At 50.2% G+C, this 18,807-nt stretch overlaps 1 protein-coding gene across 5 annotated transcripts in view; it reads left to right on the top strand.

Annotated features, from left to right (window-relative positions):
- The window catches only part of LOC116950694 (transducin-like enhancer protein 4), a 54,961-nt gene extending 42,880 nt beyond the window's left edge, over positions 1–12,081 (top strand). For 4 of the 5 annotated variants that reach the window (XM_032968668.2, XM_032968667.2, XM_032968665.2 and 1 more), the window contains 2 exons: positions 9,975–10,051; positions 10,959–12,081. In XM_032968668.2, coding sequence (XP_032824559.1) covers positions 9,975–10,051; positions 10,959–11,066 — 185 coding nt within the window. In that variant the 3' untranslated portion in view covers positions 11,067–12,081. Of the gene's footprint in view, positions 1–1,330; positions 2,530–9,974; positions 10,052–10,958 lie in introns of those variants that run through there. The other variant, XR_012946443.1, reaches the window with a different exon arrangement.
- Positions 12,082–18,807: the final 6,726 nt, after the last annotated feature.

Raw genomic sequence — 18,807 nt, 5'->3', positions numbered from 1 at the left:
CCTACACAAGGCTGGAATGGGCTACAAGACCATTGCCAAGCAGCTTGGTGAGAAGGTGACAACAGTTGGTGCGATTATTCGCAAATGGAAGAAACACAAAAGAACTGTCAATCTCCCTCGGCCTGGGGCTCCATGCAAGATCTCACCTCGTGGAGTTGCAATGATCATGAGAGCGGTGAGGAATCAGCCCAGAACTACACGGGAGGATCTTGTCAATTATCTCAAGGCAGCTGGGACCATAGTGATCAAGAAAACAATTGGTAACACACTACGCCGTGAAGGACTGAAATCCTGCAGCGCCCGCAAGGCCCCCCTGCTCAAGAAAGCACATATTATACGTGCCCGTCTGAAGTTTGCCAATTAACATCTGAATGATTCAGAGGACAACTGGGTGAAAATGGTGTGGTCAGATAAGACCAAAATGGAGCTCTTTGGCATCAACTCAACTCGTCTTGTTTGGAGGAGGAGGAATGCTGCCTATGACCCCAAGAACACCATCCCCACCATCAAATATGGAGGTGGAAACATTATGCTTTGGGGGTGTTTTTCTGCTAAGGGGACAGGACAACTTCACCGCATCAAAGGGACGATGGACGGGGCCATGTACCGTCAAATCTTGGGTGAGAACCTCCTTTCCTCAGCCAGGGCATTGAAAATGGGTCGTGGATGGGTATTCCAGCATGACAATGACCCAAAACACACGGCCAAGGCAACAAAGGAGTGGCTCAAGAAGAAGCACATTAAGGTCCTGGAGTGGCCTAGCCAGTCTCCAGACCTTAATCCCATAGAAAATCTGTGGAGGGAGCTGAAGGTTCGAGTTGACAAACGTCAGCCTCGAAACCTTTAATGACTTGGAGAAGATCTGCAAAGAGGAGTGGGACAAAATCCCTCCTGAGATGTGTGCAAACCTGGTGGCCAACTACAAGAAACGTCTGACCTCTGTGATTGCCAAAAAGGGTTTTGCCACCAAGTACTAAGTCATGTTTTGCAGAGGGGTCAAATACTTATTTCCCTCATTAAAATGCAAATCAATTTATAACATTTTTGACATGCGTTTTTCTGGATTTTTTTGTTGTTATTCTGTCTCTCACTGTTCAAATAAACCTACCATTAAAATTATAGACTGATCATTTCTTTTTCAGTGGGAAAACGTACAAAATCAGCAGGGGATCAAATACTTTTTTCCCTCACTGTAGTCATCCCGTTGAGTGTAGACTTACCTGTGTTGTTTTAGTGAATTAAATGTGTTGCCTCCATACTCATTTGGTGTCAGAAGTGGCTAACCATACTAAGTGATAGCTCTAGACTAGAAGAAAATGTTTTCTCATAGACGACAACCCATGAAGACTTCGTCGGATGAAGGGGATGAAGAGGGGATCATTCCCCAGACAGCCCATGCTGTTGCAGCCCCAGAGAAAGAGAGCGAGGCGGTGCTGCCGGCGGAGCAGCGACAAGAGTTTTACGCCACAGCCTTTCCGCAATCGGGGAGAGACCGCGGGGCGTGCCGCACCCGCCTCGCCGAGCTGCTGGCTGCCGTGGCAGTGTTGGTCTCTGAGCTGGGCCACGACGAGCCGCCGCCAGAGACCGGAGTGCCAGAGCTTAGAGGGGTCAACGCCGCAGCCGCCATTTCCCACGCGCGGGAATCTTCGGACGAGCAGCCCGCGCGCACCGCCGCCATTTGGCGATCGGGTGGGAAGATCTTCCCACCGTCTCCGAATCTCCACAACTGCCGACTATTGCGGTTCCACCTCTCCGGCGATGACTCCCATTCATCAAAGAGTTTATGGCGTCGGATGGCGACAGGGAAGCGTTCAGGAGGCGCGTCATGGCGAACTGTGAGTTGGCGGGTTGGACGGCGGTGGAGGCGCTCCGTGCTCTCCCCACTGCACTAGATGACAATGCCTTGGCGGCAGTCTACGTCATTCCCTCCGCCGACAGGGACACGTTGCCGCGGGCCTTCATGCAGATGGCAGCGATTTTTGATCCATCATCCAACGTTCGTCAGAAATTTGCCGCGCGGACTCTAGGGGAATCAGAGACGCATCTCGCGTTCCGCAGCGCTTTGCTATTATTGGCACAGGCGGCATTTCCAAAAATGGAACAGGATGGGTTGGACTCCCTAGTTCTGGAGCGCTTGCTGGCATGTTGTTCTGCAGGCTACAGAGGATGTAAATTTATCTTCTCTTTATATCGCACCGATGCCTCCAAGCACATTTTATTCTTCAACGCCGAGCGGGGGTGGCGGCGTGCACCGGTTCTTTCTTTGCTCCGGATGCACCCGAAGATGTGGAAGATTCTCAAGTATGCACGTCGAGCAACGACGACCGATGGAGGAAGGTCGACGCGGGGCGACGAGGAGGGCGAGACCAGCGGAGAGGGACCTTCTCTCGCCCGAGGAGCAGCCCCGTCATCTGCTTCGACTGCGGCCTGCCGGAGCACATCGTGAAGGGATGCCGCGCTGTGCGAGGAGGACTCCCTGGACCACCATCGTCCTCCACCTGGTTGTCCTCTTCTCTACCGGGCCTCCAGGCAAGTCGTGACGCACCACACACTCGACGCTTGCTGCCACCTCATCTAATTCGAACATCGGTGCGGGTTCGCGCGGTGTCAGCTCAGATCGGATCAAAGAGCGTGGGCGTCCGGGATTGCCTTGGCACATCAGGTTATCGCCGCGGTGGCAGGCTCATCGGCGATTGTAGGAACAGTCCAAGGGATAGAAGTTGTGCTCATCGACACCGGAGCGTCCGCTACTATTATCTCATTAGTTTATTTTTAACATCTTGCCCAAACACTCTTACGTTCTTCAACCTGTCGCCGTTCTGTGTTTCGCCGCGAGCAGAGGATCTCTAGGGATCATCGGTCAAATTACCACGACAGTATGTATCGGTGACATCCAGTTGACCGGGCTGGTGCTAGTTTCGAAATCCTTGGCCATACCCTGCCTACTGGTTCTTAGGAAAATTGCCCCTGAAAATCCTTATAGATCAGGGCTGCATCAAGTTGGCATCGGGCCGCCGATTGGCTTTTCTTCCCCAACTCGACTGCACACAGCTAACGCCACAGTCCAGGCTGTGGCGAGTAAGACTGTAAAAATTCTGCCCGGGGCGCAGATGCTGGTGCCCCTGAAACTACGGAAGCAAGTCGATCGTGTAGCAACCGCCAGAGGGATCCTACTGGGACCCTCAAATCAAGCGAATCGGGGGTTGACACTAGTGGGGACCCAGACCTTGGTGTCCCGTGATCAGGAACCCTTTATTCAGGTCCTCAACACTGGGTTGGTCTCGTCCATTATACAGGCAGGGACTATGTTAGCCCCTGCAACTGCTGCGAGTTGCGGCGAAAATATTATTGGTGAGGTAGGGGTCACATCGGCTTCGGAGCAAGGTGCGCGGGGCAATGAGAGGTGGGTGGACACTCTCTGTTCCGAAAACCCCGATCTATCAGACACTCAGAGAACCAAATTGCCTCACTCTTGAGGGAATTTTCTGACGTTTTTAGTAAAGGGAAATACGACATTGACCGCACGACTCTCCTGCAGCACCACATCGATACAGGAGATGCCGCCCCCATCCATAAGAACCCTTACAGATTAAGTCCTAAAGAGAAGGACCATGTCTGTCAGGTGATCGACGAAATGTTGGCCGCTGACATTATTTCACCATCGAACAGTCTGTTTGCGATTTTGCGTATGGATGATTCCTTAGATTCTCTGTCCGGGGTGCGGTTTTTCTCTACCCTTGACTTGTTGTCAGGATTTTGGCAATTGCCGTTGGATGATAGTTCGAAACCTAAAACCGCGTTCCAAACACCGCAAGGCTTGTTTGAATTTAACCGGCTTCCGATGGGGCTCCTCTCTACGCCAGCCACATTCCAGAGGCTTATGGAGCTGGTATTGGCGGGGCTCCAGTGGGACTGCTGTTTGGTTTACCTAGATCAGTGGTTCTTAACCTTGTTGGAGGTACCGAACCCCACCAGTTTCATATGCGCATTCACCGAACCCCTCTTTAGTGAAAAATAAAATGTGATTTTTTTCAAATTCAAGACATAGATATGTTTTTTACTGGTACACAAAATGAGCCGTGCATGAACATTACCTTGTTCAAAGAATAAAACCAACACAATGCATAAACTCACAACAAATTACATACCTGGAAATCAATGTGACTTCTGCTGTTGCCTTTGAGAGATCAGTTCAGATATGCGTGGCGTCACCTTGGCAAGTGCCACTCTCATGTCATTTTCACAGCAAAGTCTGTTCCTTTTCTTCGTTTTTATGTCCAGCATCCTCGAAAAGGATTGCTCACAAAGATATGTTGTAACAAATGGTATAAAAAAATCCAGGGCTTTCTTAGCAATAACTGGATACTTGTTCATTTGTCGACACCAAAACGTTGAGAGCGTTGTTGTTCTGAAGAGTTGCTGTTGAACCTGGCTCTGCTGAATTTCAATGATTTCGTCGAGGAATTCATCATTGACATCTGCTGTTTCAACAGCAAACGTGAACGGCTGTCTCACCCATGCTGGATATGACTCTCTTGTAGGGAAATATCCGTCGAGAGACTTTGCAAGCTCATCTAAGTGCGTGGCAATTGTTTGCTTCAGTTCCGTGGATACAGAAATATCTCCGATTCCAGACACATCTTCGATCTTACTTGCACAGTCGTCCAGAAGCGGGAAGTTTGCGAAGTTATTGTTCTCTGTTCGTCGTTTCCATAACGGTAGCTTTTTTTGAAAAGCCTTCAGGTGTTCTTCCGCTTCCATGATATTGACTCCACCACCCTGCATCTGCTGATTGAGATGATTGAGAGCTGCGAATATATCAGCCATGTACGCTAAAATGAGAATGAACTCAGGATTTTTGAAGCAATCTGCATGGCAGTGTTGGTGCTCTTGCAAAAACAGGGCTAATTCTACACGCATGGCAAAAACACGATTCAGCACCTGTCCCCGGGATAACCACCGAATATTAGAATGGAGCAGAAGTACCTCAAATTCAGAGCCCATTTCTTTACACAGCTCACTGAAGATGCGGTGCCTCAGAGCACTTTTTCGCACATAGTTCACACATTCCACCACAGTTTTTAATACTTCTGCCATTTTTGGAGGTAAGGTTTTTGTTGCCAACGCATGCCTGTGCAGAATACAATGCGTCACAATGATGTGTGGTGCATCGGCCTTTACTAGCGCACCAAAACCAGACTTTCTTCCCAGCATGACTGGAGCTCCGTCCGTACAAACTGCAGAAACCATATCCCATGAAAGATTGTTGTCTCTGAAGAAGTCATCCACAAGCTTCTTCACATCGGCTGCCTTCGTTGTTGTTGTAAGAGGCTTACAAAATAAAAACTCTTCTTTTATCATGTCGTCTTTCACATAGCGTACAAAAACAGCAAGCTGGCTTAGATCAGAAACGTCTGTGGTTTCGTCGAGTTGAAGGCTGAATTTTGCCGGGCTTGAAATCAGATCCGCGACTACTTGAGCCAAGATGTCTTTACTCATGTCTTCTATTCTGTCACTGACGGTGTCATTTGAAAGGGGAATTTGGGATAATTTACCTTCGGCCGCTGTTCCGAGTATCAGATTCGCCATCTTTAATGCAGCTGGTTTCACAAGTGTTTCACCAATGGTGTGTGGCTTGCCCTGCTTTGCGATCAGGTAAGCAACTTCGTACGATGCTGTCAGGATCGGTTTGTTAACAGGTACAAATCCAAGAGCAGGCAGAGTGGCCCTTTCATCGAATCTGGCTCTCTTCACCCTGAATTCAGCAAGTGTTGTGTTCTTGTATTCCCCGTCTCCATGCAGCTTCAAGAAGTGTTCCTTTAGTTTTGCCGGTGCAAGACTAGAGTTGCTCAACTTGGCGTTGCAAATCATGCAGATAGGACGCTCACTCCCATCACGTTCCGTGATACATGAGAATCCATGTTGTACATATTCGTCCGACCACTTTCTTCTTTTGCCCGACATAGTTAGTATGGATAAAATATTAAAGAAATCACACGACGTACGACAACAACAGTCACACGTTGACTACTGAGTACGCACTAAATTCCCCGCAGCGCTGATTGGCCAAGCAGTGTAGCATGATCATCTGCAGCCAGTGATGGCCAAGCGGGCCGTGTGTGTCATCACAAATTTACACAATAATTCAAGTGTGTCCGGACCTCCGTGGCGGGGGCTCTGCCAAACCCCTGAGATCGACTCACCGAACCCCTGGGGTTCGATCGAACCCAGGTTAAGAACCACTGACCTAGATGTTATCGTTTTTGGCCGTACGTTCAAAGTGAACGGTTGCATGCAGTTTTCCTAAAGATGTGGAACACAAACTTAAAATTTAAGCCGCAGAAATGCCACCTGCTCCAACAATCGGTGCGATACTTGGGACACATCGTCAGTGTGTCTGTGCGCACTTGGCCCACACCCAAGTCGGTGGGGGACATGCGTAGCTTTATTGGATTCGCCTCTTACTATCGCCGTTTCTTGCCTGGGTTCACCACTACCGCGAAACCTCTTCACGCTTAGGGACGGTCTTGTAAATGGACCTCCCCTTCGATATTCCGATTTTTCCTTACCTTTCATTCTGGACACGGACGCCAGCAACACCGGTATTGGCGCCGTGTTTTCCCAGGTTGTGGAGGGTGTAGAGAGCGTCATGGCCTATGGAAGCAGAGTGTTAGTAGTAATAGGTTTTACCCTTTTAACTGGCACAAAAACTGACACCTTTATTCAAGGCATCATGTTTGCAATAACCACAACACAAGCAGTCAAAATGCAAACAAAAAAGACAACTCTGATAATAATATGCACTGTCGTTGAATTTGATTGGTCCACACCCGAGACGGCTTTTCTTAGAGCCTAGTCTCCACTGGTGTTGGACCAGAAGACGCCAAAAGGCGTACAACTCAAAAACAGCGCACTATCAGAGTATTGAGGGCTCGGGGTGAGCATTTACATTATGAGACCTCCTTTGCCAGTAACAAGATATAGTAATAACCTATTACTATAGTAATAACCTATTACTATATCTTGTTACTGGCAAAGGAGGTCTCATAAAGCAGAGTGTTGTCGCCGGCCGAACAGCGTTACTGTGTGACACGCCGGGAGTTGTTGGCTATTGTGGTTTTAATCCAACAATCCCGCCCGTACCTCTATGGTCGGAGCTTTGAGGTACGCACAGACCATGCAGCCCTCCAATATGCGCTGCATGTCGACCAGCCGTCTGGCTAGCTCTCTCGATGGCTGGAAGGCCTTCAAGATTACTCGTTTAAAGTGTCATATCGAAAGGGTCTTCATCATGTAAATGCCGATGTTTTGTCACGCTTGCCGCCGGGTAACGGGTGTGCATGTCTCATGGGCGCGGGGCGCTGTAAGCCGGCGGATGCGGGATTACCTTCCCCTGTTGTGGCGTTGGTGGACGCTCCACCCCCTGATGGTTCCGCCGTGTCGGACGCGGGTGATACCACCCTGGGGTTGAGCCGTGCAGAAAGGGGACGCCTCCTTGTTGAGGATATGGCGATGGGTCACAAACGCTGTTGAGGGTGTGGACTGACGCGGGGTGGTCCCAGTGATCGTGAAAGGGGGTCTGTTGATGCGCTGCAATGGCAGGTTGCGTTGCCACAATATTGTGGTACTCACTGTCCTGAGGGGCAGAGTCATTTGGGCGGTGCACGAATGGCTCATGCACCTTGGCGTGCAGAAAACGCTTGCGACCGTTAAGCTCGATTTCTTCTGGCCTGGCATGTCGGATGTATACAACGTGCTGAAGGGGTGTGTGCAATGCGCGCATCAGAAACCCCCTCCAAAATTGAGCTGTCCGCCATTGCAATCGATCTCTGTGTCCCACATAAACGAACTCGTTGCACGTTTCTGACCACGCCACGAGGTAATCAGTACTTATTGGTGGGGGTTGAATATTTTTCTCGCTGGCCGATGGCTTGGCCGCTTCCGAACCAGTCAGCTACGGCTATTACTGAGGCATTCTTTTAATGGATATGTACCGGATAAGGGGGCTCCGGAACGCCTCCTGATGGATCAGGGCAAAACATTTTCGTCCAAATTACTGAAGGAAATGTGCGATGTGTTGGGCACCAAAAAGGTTCACATGTCACCCTATGACCCCCAGACTGATGGGATGGTGGAAAGTCTAAACAGGACCCTGACGTCTATGTTGAGTCAGCAGGTTGACGAGTCACAATGTGATTGGGACTTGCATGTCCCAGGGGTTCTCGCAGCCTATCGAATGGCTCCTAATGCTTCCACTGGCTTTTCGCCATTTTTTTAATGTACGGGAGGGAACAGGATCCTCCGATTGATGTTCAGCTTGACACGGGACGGTCTAAGTCTAAGAGTAATATGCCTGACCCGATGTGCCTTAACCTTCAGCATGTGTCGGAAGCACGGGGAGCTTCCAGAGAGAATTCAGCCTTCCGACAATCGGCAAATGAGAGGTTAAGGAGACTACGTGTGCAGGGGACAGAGTGGACCCCGGGGACAGAGCCAGGTTGCACTGTCCTCCGGTACCGGTGGGTACGTCCCCAAAGTTATACAAGCCATGGCGAGGCCCGGTCGATGTGATACAAGTTAACAGGCCACAATGTGTGCAGATTCAGTTCGGTCGTCGACGCTGGTTCGTACACCCGTCATGCCTAAAACCATTTGTTGTGCCTCGCACGTTCCCTTCATCCCCACTTTTCATGTGTCAAGTGTCTGGTGTATCCAACGAGCTGGGGCGGGCATCCGCTGAGGTTGTGCCTCAGGAAAGTTCTGTGATTCCACCCCCAGGATCAAAGCACCTGATGCCCTTGCCGTCGCCGGTTGCGCCGGCCACGGACGGACCACCAAGGGGGGAGCAACCATCGCCCACTCGTCCTCCTGCTGCCGTCATTGATTCCCGGGAGGGGCCACGCCCATTAGGCCATTCTTCTTTTTCCCCTAGACCCTCCAAAGAGCTCATGCCCACCTCACTTGGGGGCCCGGCAATGAGGACTCGTTCAAAAACTAACCGGTTCAAATTACTTTCCTCCACCGTGTTGTTTCCCTGCATCGCCTGCTTTTTGCCATACTCATGTGTCAGGGGATTCATTGGTTGAACCTGCTTCTTCGTGTGCTCATGGGTGTTGCCACACATCCGGGCATAGGGTCGTGCTAGAGGTGGGAGGGGGTGTGAACCGGGCCCTGTATATTGCTAACTTTCCCTTGCTTTGTTGTTGTTCGGCTTTGTGATTATTGTGTGTACTGTGGTTATTTATCGTTGTTCGCTCGTCGGTTGTTCTTAATTGTTGTTGGGAGGCACACTCTTCTTATCTTTTTGCAGATAGTGACAGCCGGGACGGCTGTATTTTACGAAGGGGGGGGGGGGTGATGTAGTAACATACTAGATGTCACTAGAGGGCAGCCATAGTACCCAGTGATGGGGGGTACTGTAGGGGCATGGCCCTGGCAACGGTGAGAGAGAGAGGGCGCGTGAGGATGTGGCCTTTGGATGAACTCGGGAGGATACGTGACTGGATGAGGTGGAAGGGGCTACCCCCCAAAGGGGGCGAGAGGGACACATGATGGGGAACCGGAGCTCTCGAGAAGAATCTGGAATGGGGCGGATATAAGCCGGGACGGAGTGCTGTTGCGTGAGAGAAGTCATCAAGAACCGGGCAACGTATTCGCTGACCCGGCAGGTTTTATAGTGTTCCCGTGAGTGTTATGTAGCTATCCAGGGTGGTCACCACCCTTCGTCGTTATCCCGTTGAGTGTAGACTTACCTGTGTTGTTTTAGTGAATAAAACGTGTTGCCTCCATACTCAAGAGTGCGTCTCAATAAAACCCACTACATGTGTACAATCTTTGGGGTGTGGAATGACTCGGCCGAGACCATCAACCTCATCACAGTTAAGAACCCACTTTAATTACTGTGCCTGGATTTGAAATCAGGATCTCAACGCTCTGACCTCTCAACCACCCGACCCCCCCCTCTCCCTCACCAGGGAAGTGGTTCTTGACCACTGGGAAGGACAACATGCTGAACGCGTGGAGGACCCCGTATGGAGCCAGCATCTTCCAGGTGACGACGCAGTTTCCGTACCGCCCCCTCACGCTTACCGTCCCCGCGCCTGTGCCGCACCCTCGCCCGTGCCGTCTCCTTGCCCATGCTGCTCCTCACCCATGCCTCCTACTCGCCTGTGCCCCCCCTCGCCCGTGCCCCCCCCTCGCCCGTGCCCCCCCCTCGCCCGTGCCCCCCCTCACCCGTGCCCCCCTCGCCCGTGCCACCCCCTCGTCCGTGCCGCCCCTCACCGCTGCCTACCCCTCGCCCGTGCCCCCCCCCTCGCCTGTGCCTCCCCCTCGTCCATGCCAACCCTCACCCATGCCACCCCCTCGCCTGTGCCGCCGCTCACCCGTGCCTTCCCTCGCCCGTGCCTCCCCCTCGCCTGTGCCTCCCCCCCTCGCCAACTAGCTTACTTACCAACACACAAAGATAAAGATACCCCATATAGCTTCACCATACTTTTGGGGCAAGTGCTGTTAGCGAAAACCTAAAAAGGCCGGCACGGCACACGAGGGGGTAGGTGATCAGCACCACACACGTCCACCTTTGTCTCCCTAGTGGTGATGTTTACACACCACGCTAGCTATTCATTTAAGGCTGAGTCGACCTATGGGAGGGTCAGGACCGGTACATTTATTTGTGACTGTTATTGGTCATGAGCGGGAACTAAACTTGGGTTGCCAAGTTACCGCACACACAAACAAAATCACACCCACCCACTGCTTATTTTCACTGCCCACCTCTTCACCAACCTTCTCATTCAACCACCAAACCACCCGCCTGCATCTCCAACTGTCGTCCACCTGTCATCCACCTGTCGTCCACCTGTCATCCACTTGTCCATCTGTCCTTCTGCCCAGCACACCCAGACACCAGTCCAGACCCGAGCCTCTCACCACCGTCATTGTCGTCGTTTTCGTTTCAGTCCAAGGAGACATCGTCCGTGCTGAGCTGCGACATCTCCCTGGATGACAAGTACATCGTGACGGGCTCTGGGGATAAGAAGGCCACCCTGTACGAGGTCGTCTACTGAGACGGATTTGGGACAGCCTCCTGCTTGCCTGCAACAGCTGCCCTCCCGGCCCTCCGGGTCTCCCCGCCCTTCCCAGCCAACCGGCCGTCCGGCACGCTCCTCCTCACCGTGTGGGGAGGGCGTCGATTTCGGGGAACAGGACCAGAGCTGCCCCCCTCCGACTGGTCGGCAGCTGCTGCAGATTGTGGTGGTTCCCGGACGGTGTAAAGGGGAAAGGCTGGAGCTGGGAGATGTCCGCTGCCTCTGTTTCTCCCCCCATCGCTCACCTGTTGTCTGCTTCTCGCCCACGGAGCGATCGCGACCCGTGGCTGCCCACGACGCTGGATCAGGGGTCGGCCCGACTCGTCGTCGCCGGACGTCACGCAATCCTAAAACCGCGATGCGCTCTGCTCACCACCCTCCCTCCCTCCCCCTCCGCTACACCCACCTCTCCCTTCTCACCCGGTGCCCCCGCTGCCGAGCGAAGTCTCCACCTCCCACGATCGATTCTCACGCCCCTCTTGATTGTCGAGCCCCCAAGACGAAGGCTCCGCCCTCGTACTCCTGTACCCTGCCGGCCATGGCCGGCTCAACCGGAGCCACCGTCGGGACTTTTCCTGCCATTGGCTCTGCCAAGGAACGCGTCGGCCGTGTCCACCGTCCCCGACGGATTCTGTCCGTGCAGGTCGGCGAGCCGGAGTGGCCGATACAACTTTCTAAACGCCATCTCTCCTGTCGGCCGGCTGCCCCGGACGAGGTCTTGGCACCGTGGCGGCCTTGTGGCGGGTTTTTTGTGGCGGGTTGGAGGTCGGGTGTCTTGGCTCCAGAGTCCTTCCGGCCCGTGTGGTGGTAACGTGCCATTTTTTATCCTTTAAACTCGACTTTTAAAACAAATGTTGTCGTTTGATCTGCGCGTGCCGTTTTGTATGATTGATTGTGTGAACCGTGAATGCCCAAACTTTTCGTCCGTTGTTTATTGTTTTTGGAGCCGGTTTTTACGTAACAAAAAAAATGTACATAAACACGCTGGAACAAGCTCACACGCGTGCGCGTGTCTGTGTGGTCTGGAGGGAGCGGTGGCGCAGTGGTTAGTGCCAATGCGTTAGGAACCCGGCGTTCCGGGTTTGATTCCCGCTCATCAACCAACAACGTTGACGCTCAATCTGAACGGGTCCTCAGCCTCCGTTAAGGTCGACTCAGCCTTGAGTGAGGACGTACTTGGTGTGGTGCGTAAACATCGCCGCTGGGGAGACAAGGTGGCTGGGCGTGGTGCCATCCAACCACCTCTCCACGTGTGCCACGTTGACGAGATGTTAACTCCCTCGCCGATTTTTCGGGTTGGTCGTGGGTTCGCTCCCGGCCGTGACGCCTGCTGTATATTTGGAGTTTGCGTGTTCTCCCCATTGTCACGTAGATTTGTCTCCGGGATTTTCCCTCGACATTTAGAAACACGCTTTGAGAGTATTTGGCCGCTCTACATTTTTCATGATAAGCCATCTTCGTTGAGCTTTCATTTGTGGCCAGGTCGCTTTTGAAAAAGAGCCACGCAGCTCATTGGGCCTCACCTGGTGAAAAAAATAATTAATTTCGTTTCCAGTTTAGTGTCCGGCCTTCATAGGCGCTACTCGCAACCAGCACTTGTCCCGTAATATCTGTTAAGGCGAAAGGAGCGGGGGCAGGGGAGGCTTCTTTGTTGTGCTACCCTTACTAATTGGCGATGTCGGGTGGTGGTGGGTTCATGACACATTTACGCGATCTGACCCAAATAAAAACCTTTATTATGGATACGAAGGGACTGCGTTGGCAATAGATTGGGGACATCGATATTTGCGGAGCCCGGACGTGTGTCTCGCTGTGCTCGTGTGGTTCGGCATGTGAGCAGCAAGCGGTGCCCGAGGCATCCTCGCGTCGGCGGCTCGCGGGAGACAAAGCCATGAGCACGGGCGAGGAGAAGCAGGGGATGGACGACAAACGATCGAGCTCACAGAGACAGACTCGCAGAGACAGACTCACAGAGACTGGCAGACTCACAGAGACAATCACAGAGACAGACAGACTCACAGAGACTGGCAGACTCACAGAGACTGGCAGACTCACAGAGACTGGCAGACTCACAGAGACTGGCAGACTCACAGAGACTGGCAGACTCACAGAGACTGGCAGACTCACAGAGACTGGCAGACTCACAGAGACTGGCAGACTCACAGAGACTGGCAGACTCACAGAGACTGGCAGACTCACAGAGACTGGCAGACTCACAGAGACTGGCAGACTCTCAGAGACTAGCAGACTCACAGAGACAGACAGACTCACGGAGACTGATTCACCAGAGACTCTCTCCGTGTCGTCGCCTAGGGCATTAGGTAAAAAAAATCCTCGATGTATAAAATATGAATATCAAATAGAGGCCGACCGAAATTTGGTTTCGGCGCCGAAATTTGGCAAATGGCCTCTTTCGGCATCGTTTCGGTTTTTGCCGAAAGTAAATATTTAACTTTCGGTCTGGTTTCGGTTTCGGCCAAAACTGATATTGACTTTCGGTCGTAATTCTTCAAACGAAGATCTATTTTTAGAATATAACGCTCGTGCTACGTCTATCACTCTGCCTATTGGCCGGTCAGTCGGCGCTCGGCAATCCTATGCGATAGGCAGCAGCAGCTTGGGAGCGAGGTTACAGCCGCAACCATGGTCTGCTAATGTATATACGGCCGGTCAACAGACAGCAGCCTGTCTGTCTGAATGCGGAAAAACTGTTGTTTCTTAACTACAACTTTCGTTTGTTTGGATATAATTACTAAGTAACACCTAAAGATTTGATATTTAGCGACTCTTGCTGCAGGCTCTGAATGATTAGTTCTAGATTTATTTTAAATTAAAGTAGCATTGCATCATGACATTTCATAAATCTTGTGTTCGGTAACTTCGGTTATATGCATTTCTGTTTCGGTCTCGGTCGAAAGTGTCGTTAAACTTTCGGTTTCGGCTTCAGTTTCGGCCGAAACCAAAAAATCTGTTTAGGTCGGCCTCTAATATCAAACATTTCTCCACACGAATGCGTGCAACATTAATGGTGCAATATTAAACTCGACACACAAAGAAACACGTGAGCATCCTTGAGCTGTACCCATCATCACTGCGTGCTCTCTGTCCTGGCCACCGGAGGAAAAACAAGTGCAACTGTGGTGCCACCGCAGCGGAGCAACTCGGCCGGCACTACCCTCTCCTCGCACCCCCCCCCCCCCCCCCACGAACGCACGCACGCCCAACTAAATGCTCGCATGCACCCCCGTAGGGTTTCGAGGAGGGATCACCTGGTACGATGGGTTTTCACCCGAGGACCCCACTAGCAGGGACGTTCCACGGTTTCCCCGGACCAGGAAATTGGCTGAGCCCCCCAGACCGGATTACATAGAGCTTTACAGGCCGGCCGCGATGAAGCATACACAACACGGGGGTATAGGACCTTCAGCCAGCACCCAGCGGCAGGGTAAACAGTGGGGTGGGAGGGAAAAGCCCCTAGGCAGATAAAAGTTGATTTAAGTTGGAGGGAGCGAGGGGATTATCGGTGAGTCAACGGCGAGGAACGCAGTTACAATAGCCAGAGCGCTCAAAACAGCCGGCAAAAGGATTCGATTGGATGTGCAGGATGACGTCATATGACCCGGGGTTTAAGGGGCTTTGTGGACATAAGGGGGCCGGAGGGGCGGATTGAATTAGAGTTCTTCTGGAGTGGCGGAGAATACCAGCCGTCCTCAGCGTCCGTGGGACACCTGCAGGGTGCAGCTGAAAACGATTGCCCAGGCAAAGTCTCCGAGGAGGGCATCTTCCCCAACCCCATCGTGCAGCTGGAAAGGTGGGTCCGTACGGGGGGAGGGGGCCAATTCAGCCCAGCTCGCAGGCAGCTCGAGCTTGGGGGATAGACGCACTCTGCGACGGCCAGGTGATAGGAGGTTAGGCGCTGTCCGAAGGGTGCTGGCTGGAGGGGGCCATAAACAGGGGTCCCCTATTCGCTCATGGAAATAAACCTTAGCACAGACTGACGTTGTGGACGCGTGGTGCGTGTGTGTGTGAAGAGCGGTGGGACAGTGATCGGCGCACGACGGTGTGTGGGTGACTTTAATCAGTATATGAAAGATGCGCGCACATACAAATAAATAATTAAATAGAGGGACGCTTTACCGCGCCGCGGGAGTAGCGCAGAGATTAATTAATTGATTCCGAGCGCCGTTGGCTTGTTGACACAACGGCTTAGTGGAAATAATTAATTAACTCTTAACAGCCGCGAGCGGCGAGTCAAACAATATTACGTCATCCGTGCGGTTAGGACGCACGAGTGGGGGTGGAGGGGGCAGACGTTGCACCCCACCCGCTCGCGAGAAGGAGGGGGAGGAGGTGATTGACCCCCCCTCCCCCAATGGCGGGTTGGGGGGAGGGCATCGGCCCCCACCCAATGGGGAGTGAAGGGGGGGGCATCAGCCCCCGCCAAGTAGACGTGCCCCCCCCCCCCGCTCGTGGAGAGGGAGGGGGAGATCAGCCCCCACCTAGTGGGGAGGGGGGCATTAGCCCCCACACAACGCCCCCCGTGTTGAGCGATGCCACTACTGGACGGTGAAGGTGGTGCAGAGACCACGTGGCCTGGAAGAGGAAGAGAGCGGTGGGGAATGGTGGCAGAGAACGGACCCCCACCTGCCCCCCCCAACCTGCCCCCCCCAACCTGCCCCCCTCCCACCTGTACCCCCCCCCACCTGCCCTCCCCAACCTGCCCCCCCCGTCCCCCCCACATGACGTGCCAAATATCTCTGGCACGCCTCGTGACGGGTACTGCAAGATCCGAGCTGCATTGGCTTCCGGTTGCCGAACGAATACCTAATAAGGTCACACTAATTACACACAAAGTGCTTGCCACAAGGGAACCACAATACCTTGCTGATCTCGTCAAGGAACATGAACCATGACGCGAAATCCAGTCAACCGCGCGATGGCTTTTAGCTCACCATCGAACAAAGACGGTGGTAACCGCCTTGCGCCCAATGGCGGAGCCTGGATTTTCAGGTAGGGGGGGCAACCCCTCCAGCAATGAGAAATGATAGAGGAGTTGTTAGTAAAGACTTGTTAGTGAGTAAGGACTTGTTAGTAAATAAGGAGTTGTTAGTGAGTAAGGAGTTGTTAGTGAGTAAGGAGTTGTTAGTGAGGAGTTGTTAGTAAGCAAGGAGTTATTAGTAAGTAAGGAGTTGTTAGTAAGTAAGGAATTGTTAGTAAGTAAGGAGTTGCTAGTGAGTAAGGCGTTGCTAGTAAGTAAGGAGTTGTTAGTAAGTAAGGAGTTGTTAGTAAGTAAAGAGTTGTTAGTAAGAAGGAGTTGTTAGTAAGTAAAGAGTTGTTAGTAAGTAAGGAGTTGTTAGTAAGTAAGGAGTTGTTAGTAAGTAAGGAGTTGTTAATAAGGAGTTGGTAAGTAAGGAGTTGTTAGTAAATAAGGAGTTGTTAGTAAGTAAGGCGTTGCTAGTAAGTAAGGAGTTGTTAGTAAGTAAGGAGTTATTAGTAAGTAAGGAGTTGTTAGTAAGTAAGGACTTGTTAGTGAGTAAGGACTTGTTAGTAAATAAGGAGTTGTTAGTGAGTAAGGACTTGTTAGTAAATAAGGAGTTGTTAGTGAGTAAGGAGGTGTTAGTGAGTAAGGACTTGTTAGTAAGGAGTTGTTAGTAAGCAAGGAGTTATTAGTAAGTAAGGCGTTGTTAGTAAGTAAGGAATTGTTAGTAAGTAAGGAGTTGCTAGTGAGTAAGGACTTGTTAGTAAATAAGGAGTTGTTAGTAAGTAAGGAGTTGTTAGTAAGCAAGGAGTTGTTAGTAAGTAAGGACTTGTTAGTAAGTAAGGACTTGTTAGTGGGTAAGGAGTTGTTAGTAAGTAAGGACTTGTTAGTAAGTAAGGACTTGTTAGTAAGTAAGGACTTGTTAGTGAGTAATGAGTTGTTAGTAAGTAAGGACTTGTTAGTAAGTAAGGACTTGTTAGTAAATAAGGAGTTGTTAGTAAGTAAGGACTTGTTAGTAAGTAAGGAGTTGTTAGTAAGTAAGGAGGTGTTAGTAAGTAAGGAGTTGTTAGTAAGTAAGGACTTGTTAGTGAGTAAGGAGTTGTTAGTAAGTAAGGACTTGTTAGTAAGTAAGGACTTGTTAGTAAATAAGGAGTTGTTAGTAAGTAAGGACTTGTTAGTAAGTAAGGAGTTGTTAGTAAGTAAGGAGGTGTTAGTAAGTAAGGACTTGTTAGTGAGTAAGGACTTGTTAGTAAGTAAGGAGTTGCTAGTAAGTAAGGAGTTGTTAGTAAGTAAGGAGGTGTTAGTAAGTAAGGAGTTGTTAGTAAGTAAGGAGTTGCTAGTAAGTAAGGACTTGTTAGTGAGCAAGGAGTTGTTAGTAAGTAAGGAGTTGCTAGTAAGTAAGGAGTTGTTAGTAAGTAAGGAGTTGTTGGTAAGTAAGGAGTTGTTAGTAAGTAAGGACTTGTTAGTGAATAAGGAGTTGTTAGTAAGTAAGGACTTGTTAGTGAGTAAGGAGTTGTTAGTAAGTAAGGACTTGTTGGTAAGTAAGGACTTGTTAGTAAATAAGGAGTTGTTAGCAAGTAAGGAGTTGTTAGTAAGCAAGGACTTGTTAGTAAGTAAGGAGTTGTTAGTAAGTAAGGACTTGTTAGTGAGTAAGGAGTTGTTAGTAAGTAAGGACTTGTTAGTAAATAAGGAGTTGTTAGTGAGTAAGGAGTTGTTAGTAAGTAAGGACTTGTTAGTGAGTAAGAACTTGTTAGTAAGTAAGGACTTGTTAGTGAGTAAGGACTTGTTAGTAAATAAGGAGTTGTTAGTGAGTAAGGCGTTGTTAGTAAGTAAGGAGTTGTTAGTAAGTAAGGACTTGTTAGTAAGTAAGGACTTGTTAGTAAGTAAGGAGTTGTTAGCAGGTAAGGAGTTGTTAGTAAGTAAGGACTTGTTAGTGAGTAAGGAGTTGTTAGTAAGTAAGGACTTGTTAGTAAGTAAGGACTTGTTAGTAAATAAGGAGTTGTTAGTAAATAAGGAGTTGTTAGTAAGTAAGGAGTTGTTAGTGAGTAAGGACTTGTTAGTAAGTAAGGACTTGTTAGTAAGTAAGGAGTTGTTAGTAAGTAAGGAGGTGTTAGTAAGTAAGGAGTTGTTAATAAGTAAGGAGTTGTTAGTAATAAGGAGTTGTTAGTAAGTAAGGACTTGTTAGTGAGTAAGGAGTTGTTAGTAAGTAAGGAGTTGTTAGTAAGTAAGGAGTTGTTAGTAAGTAAGGACTTGTTAGTGAGTAAGGAGTTGTTAGTAAGTAAGCGTTGTTAGTAAATAAGGAGTTGTTAGTAAGTAAGGAGTTGTTAGTAAGTAAGGACTTGTTAGTGAGTAAGGACTTGTTAGTAAGTAAGGAGTTGTTAGCAAGTAAGGAGTTGTTAGTAAGTAAGGACTTGTTAGTAAGTAAGGACTTGTTAGTAAATAAGGAGTTGTTAGTAAATAAGGAGTTGTTAGTATGTAAGGAGTTGTTAGTGAGTAAGGAGTTGTTAGTAAGTAATGACTTGTTAGTGAGTAAGGACTTGTTAGTAAGTAAGGACTTGTTAGTAAGTAGGGACTTGTTAGCAAGTAAGGAGTTGTTAGTAAATAAGGAGTTGTTAGTAAGTAAGGAGTTGTTAGTGAGTAAGGACTTGGTAGTAAGTAAGGACTTGTTAGTAAGTAAGGAGTTGTTTTTAAGTAAGGAGTTGTTAGTAAGTAAGGAGTTGTTAGTGAGTAAGGACTTGTTAG

The sequence above is a fragment of the Petromyzon marinus genome, chromosome 40, assembly GCF_048934315.1.
Source record: "Petromyzon marinus isolate PM22_M1 ecotype Great Lakes invasive population chromosome 40, UKy_Petmar_22M1.pri1.0, whole genome shotgun sequence".
Lineage (NCBI taxonomy): Eukaryota > Metazoa > Chordata > Hyperoartia > Petromyzontiformes > Petromyzontidae > Petromyzon > Petromyzon marinus.
This window is presented reverse-complemented; position numbering and strand designations above follow the sequence as displayed.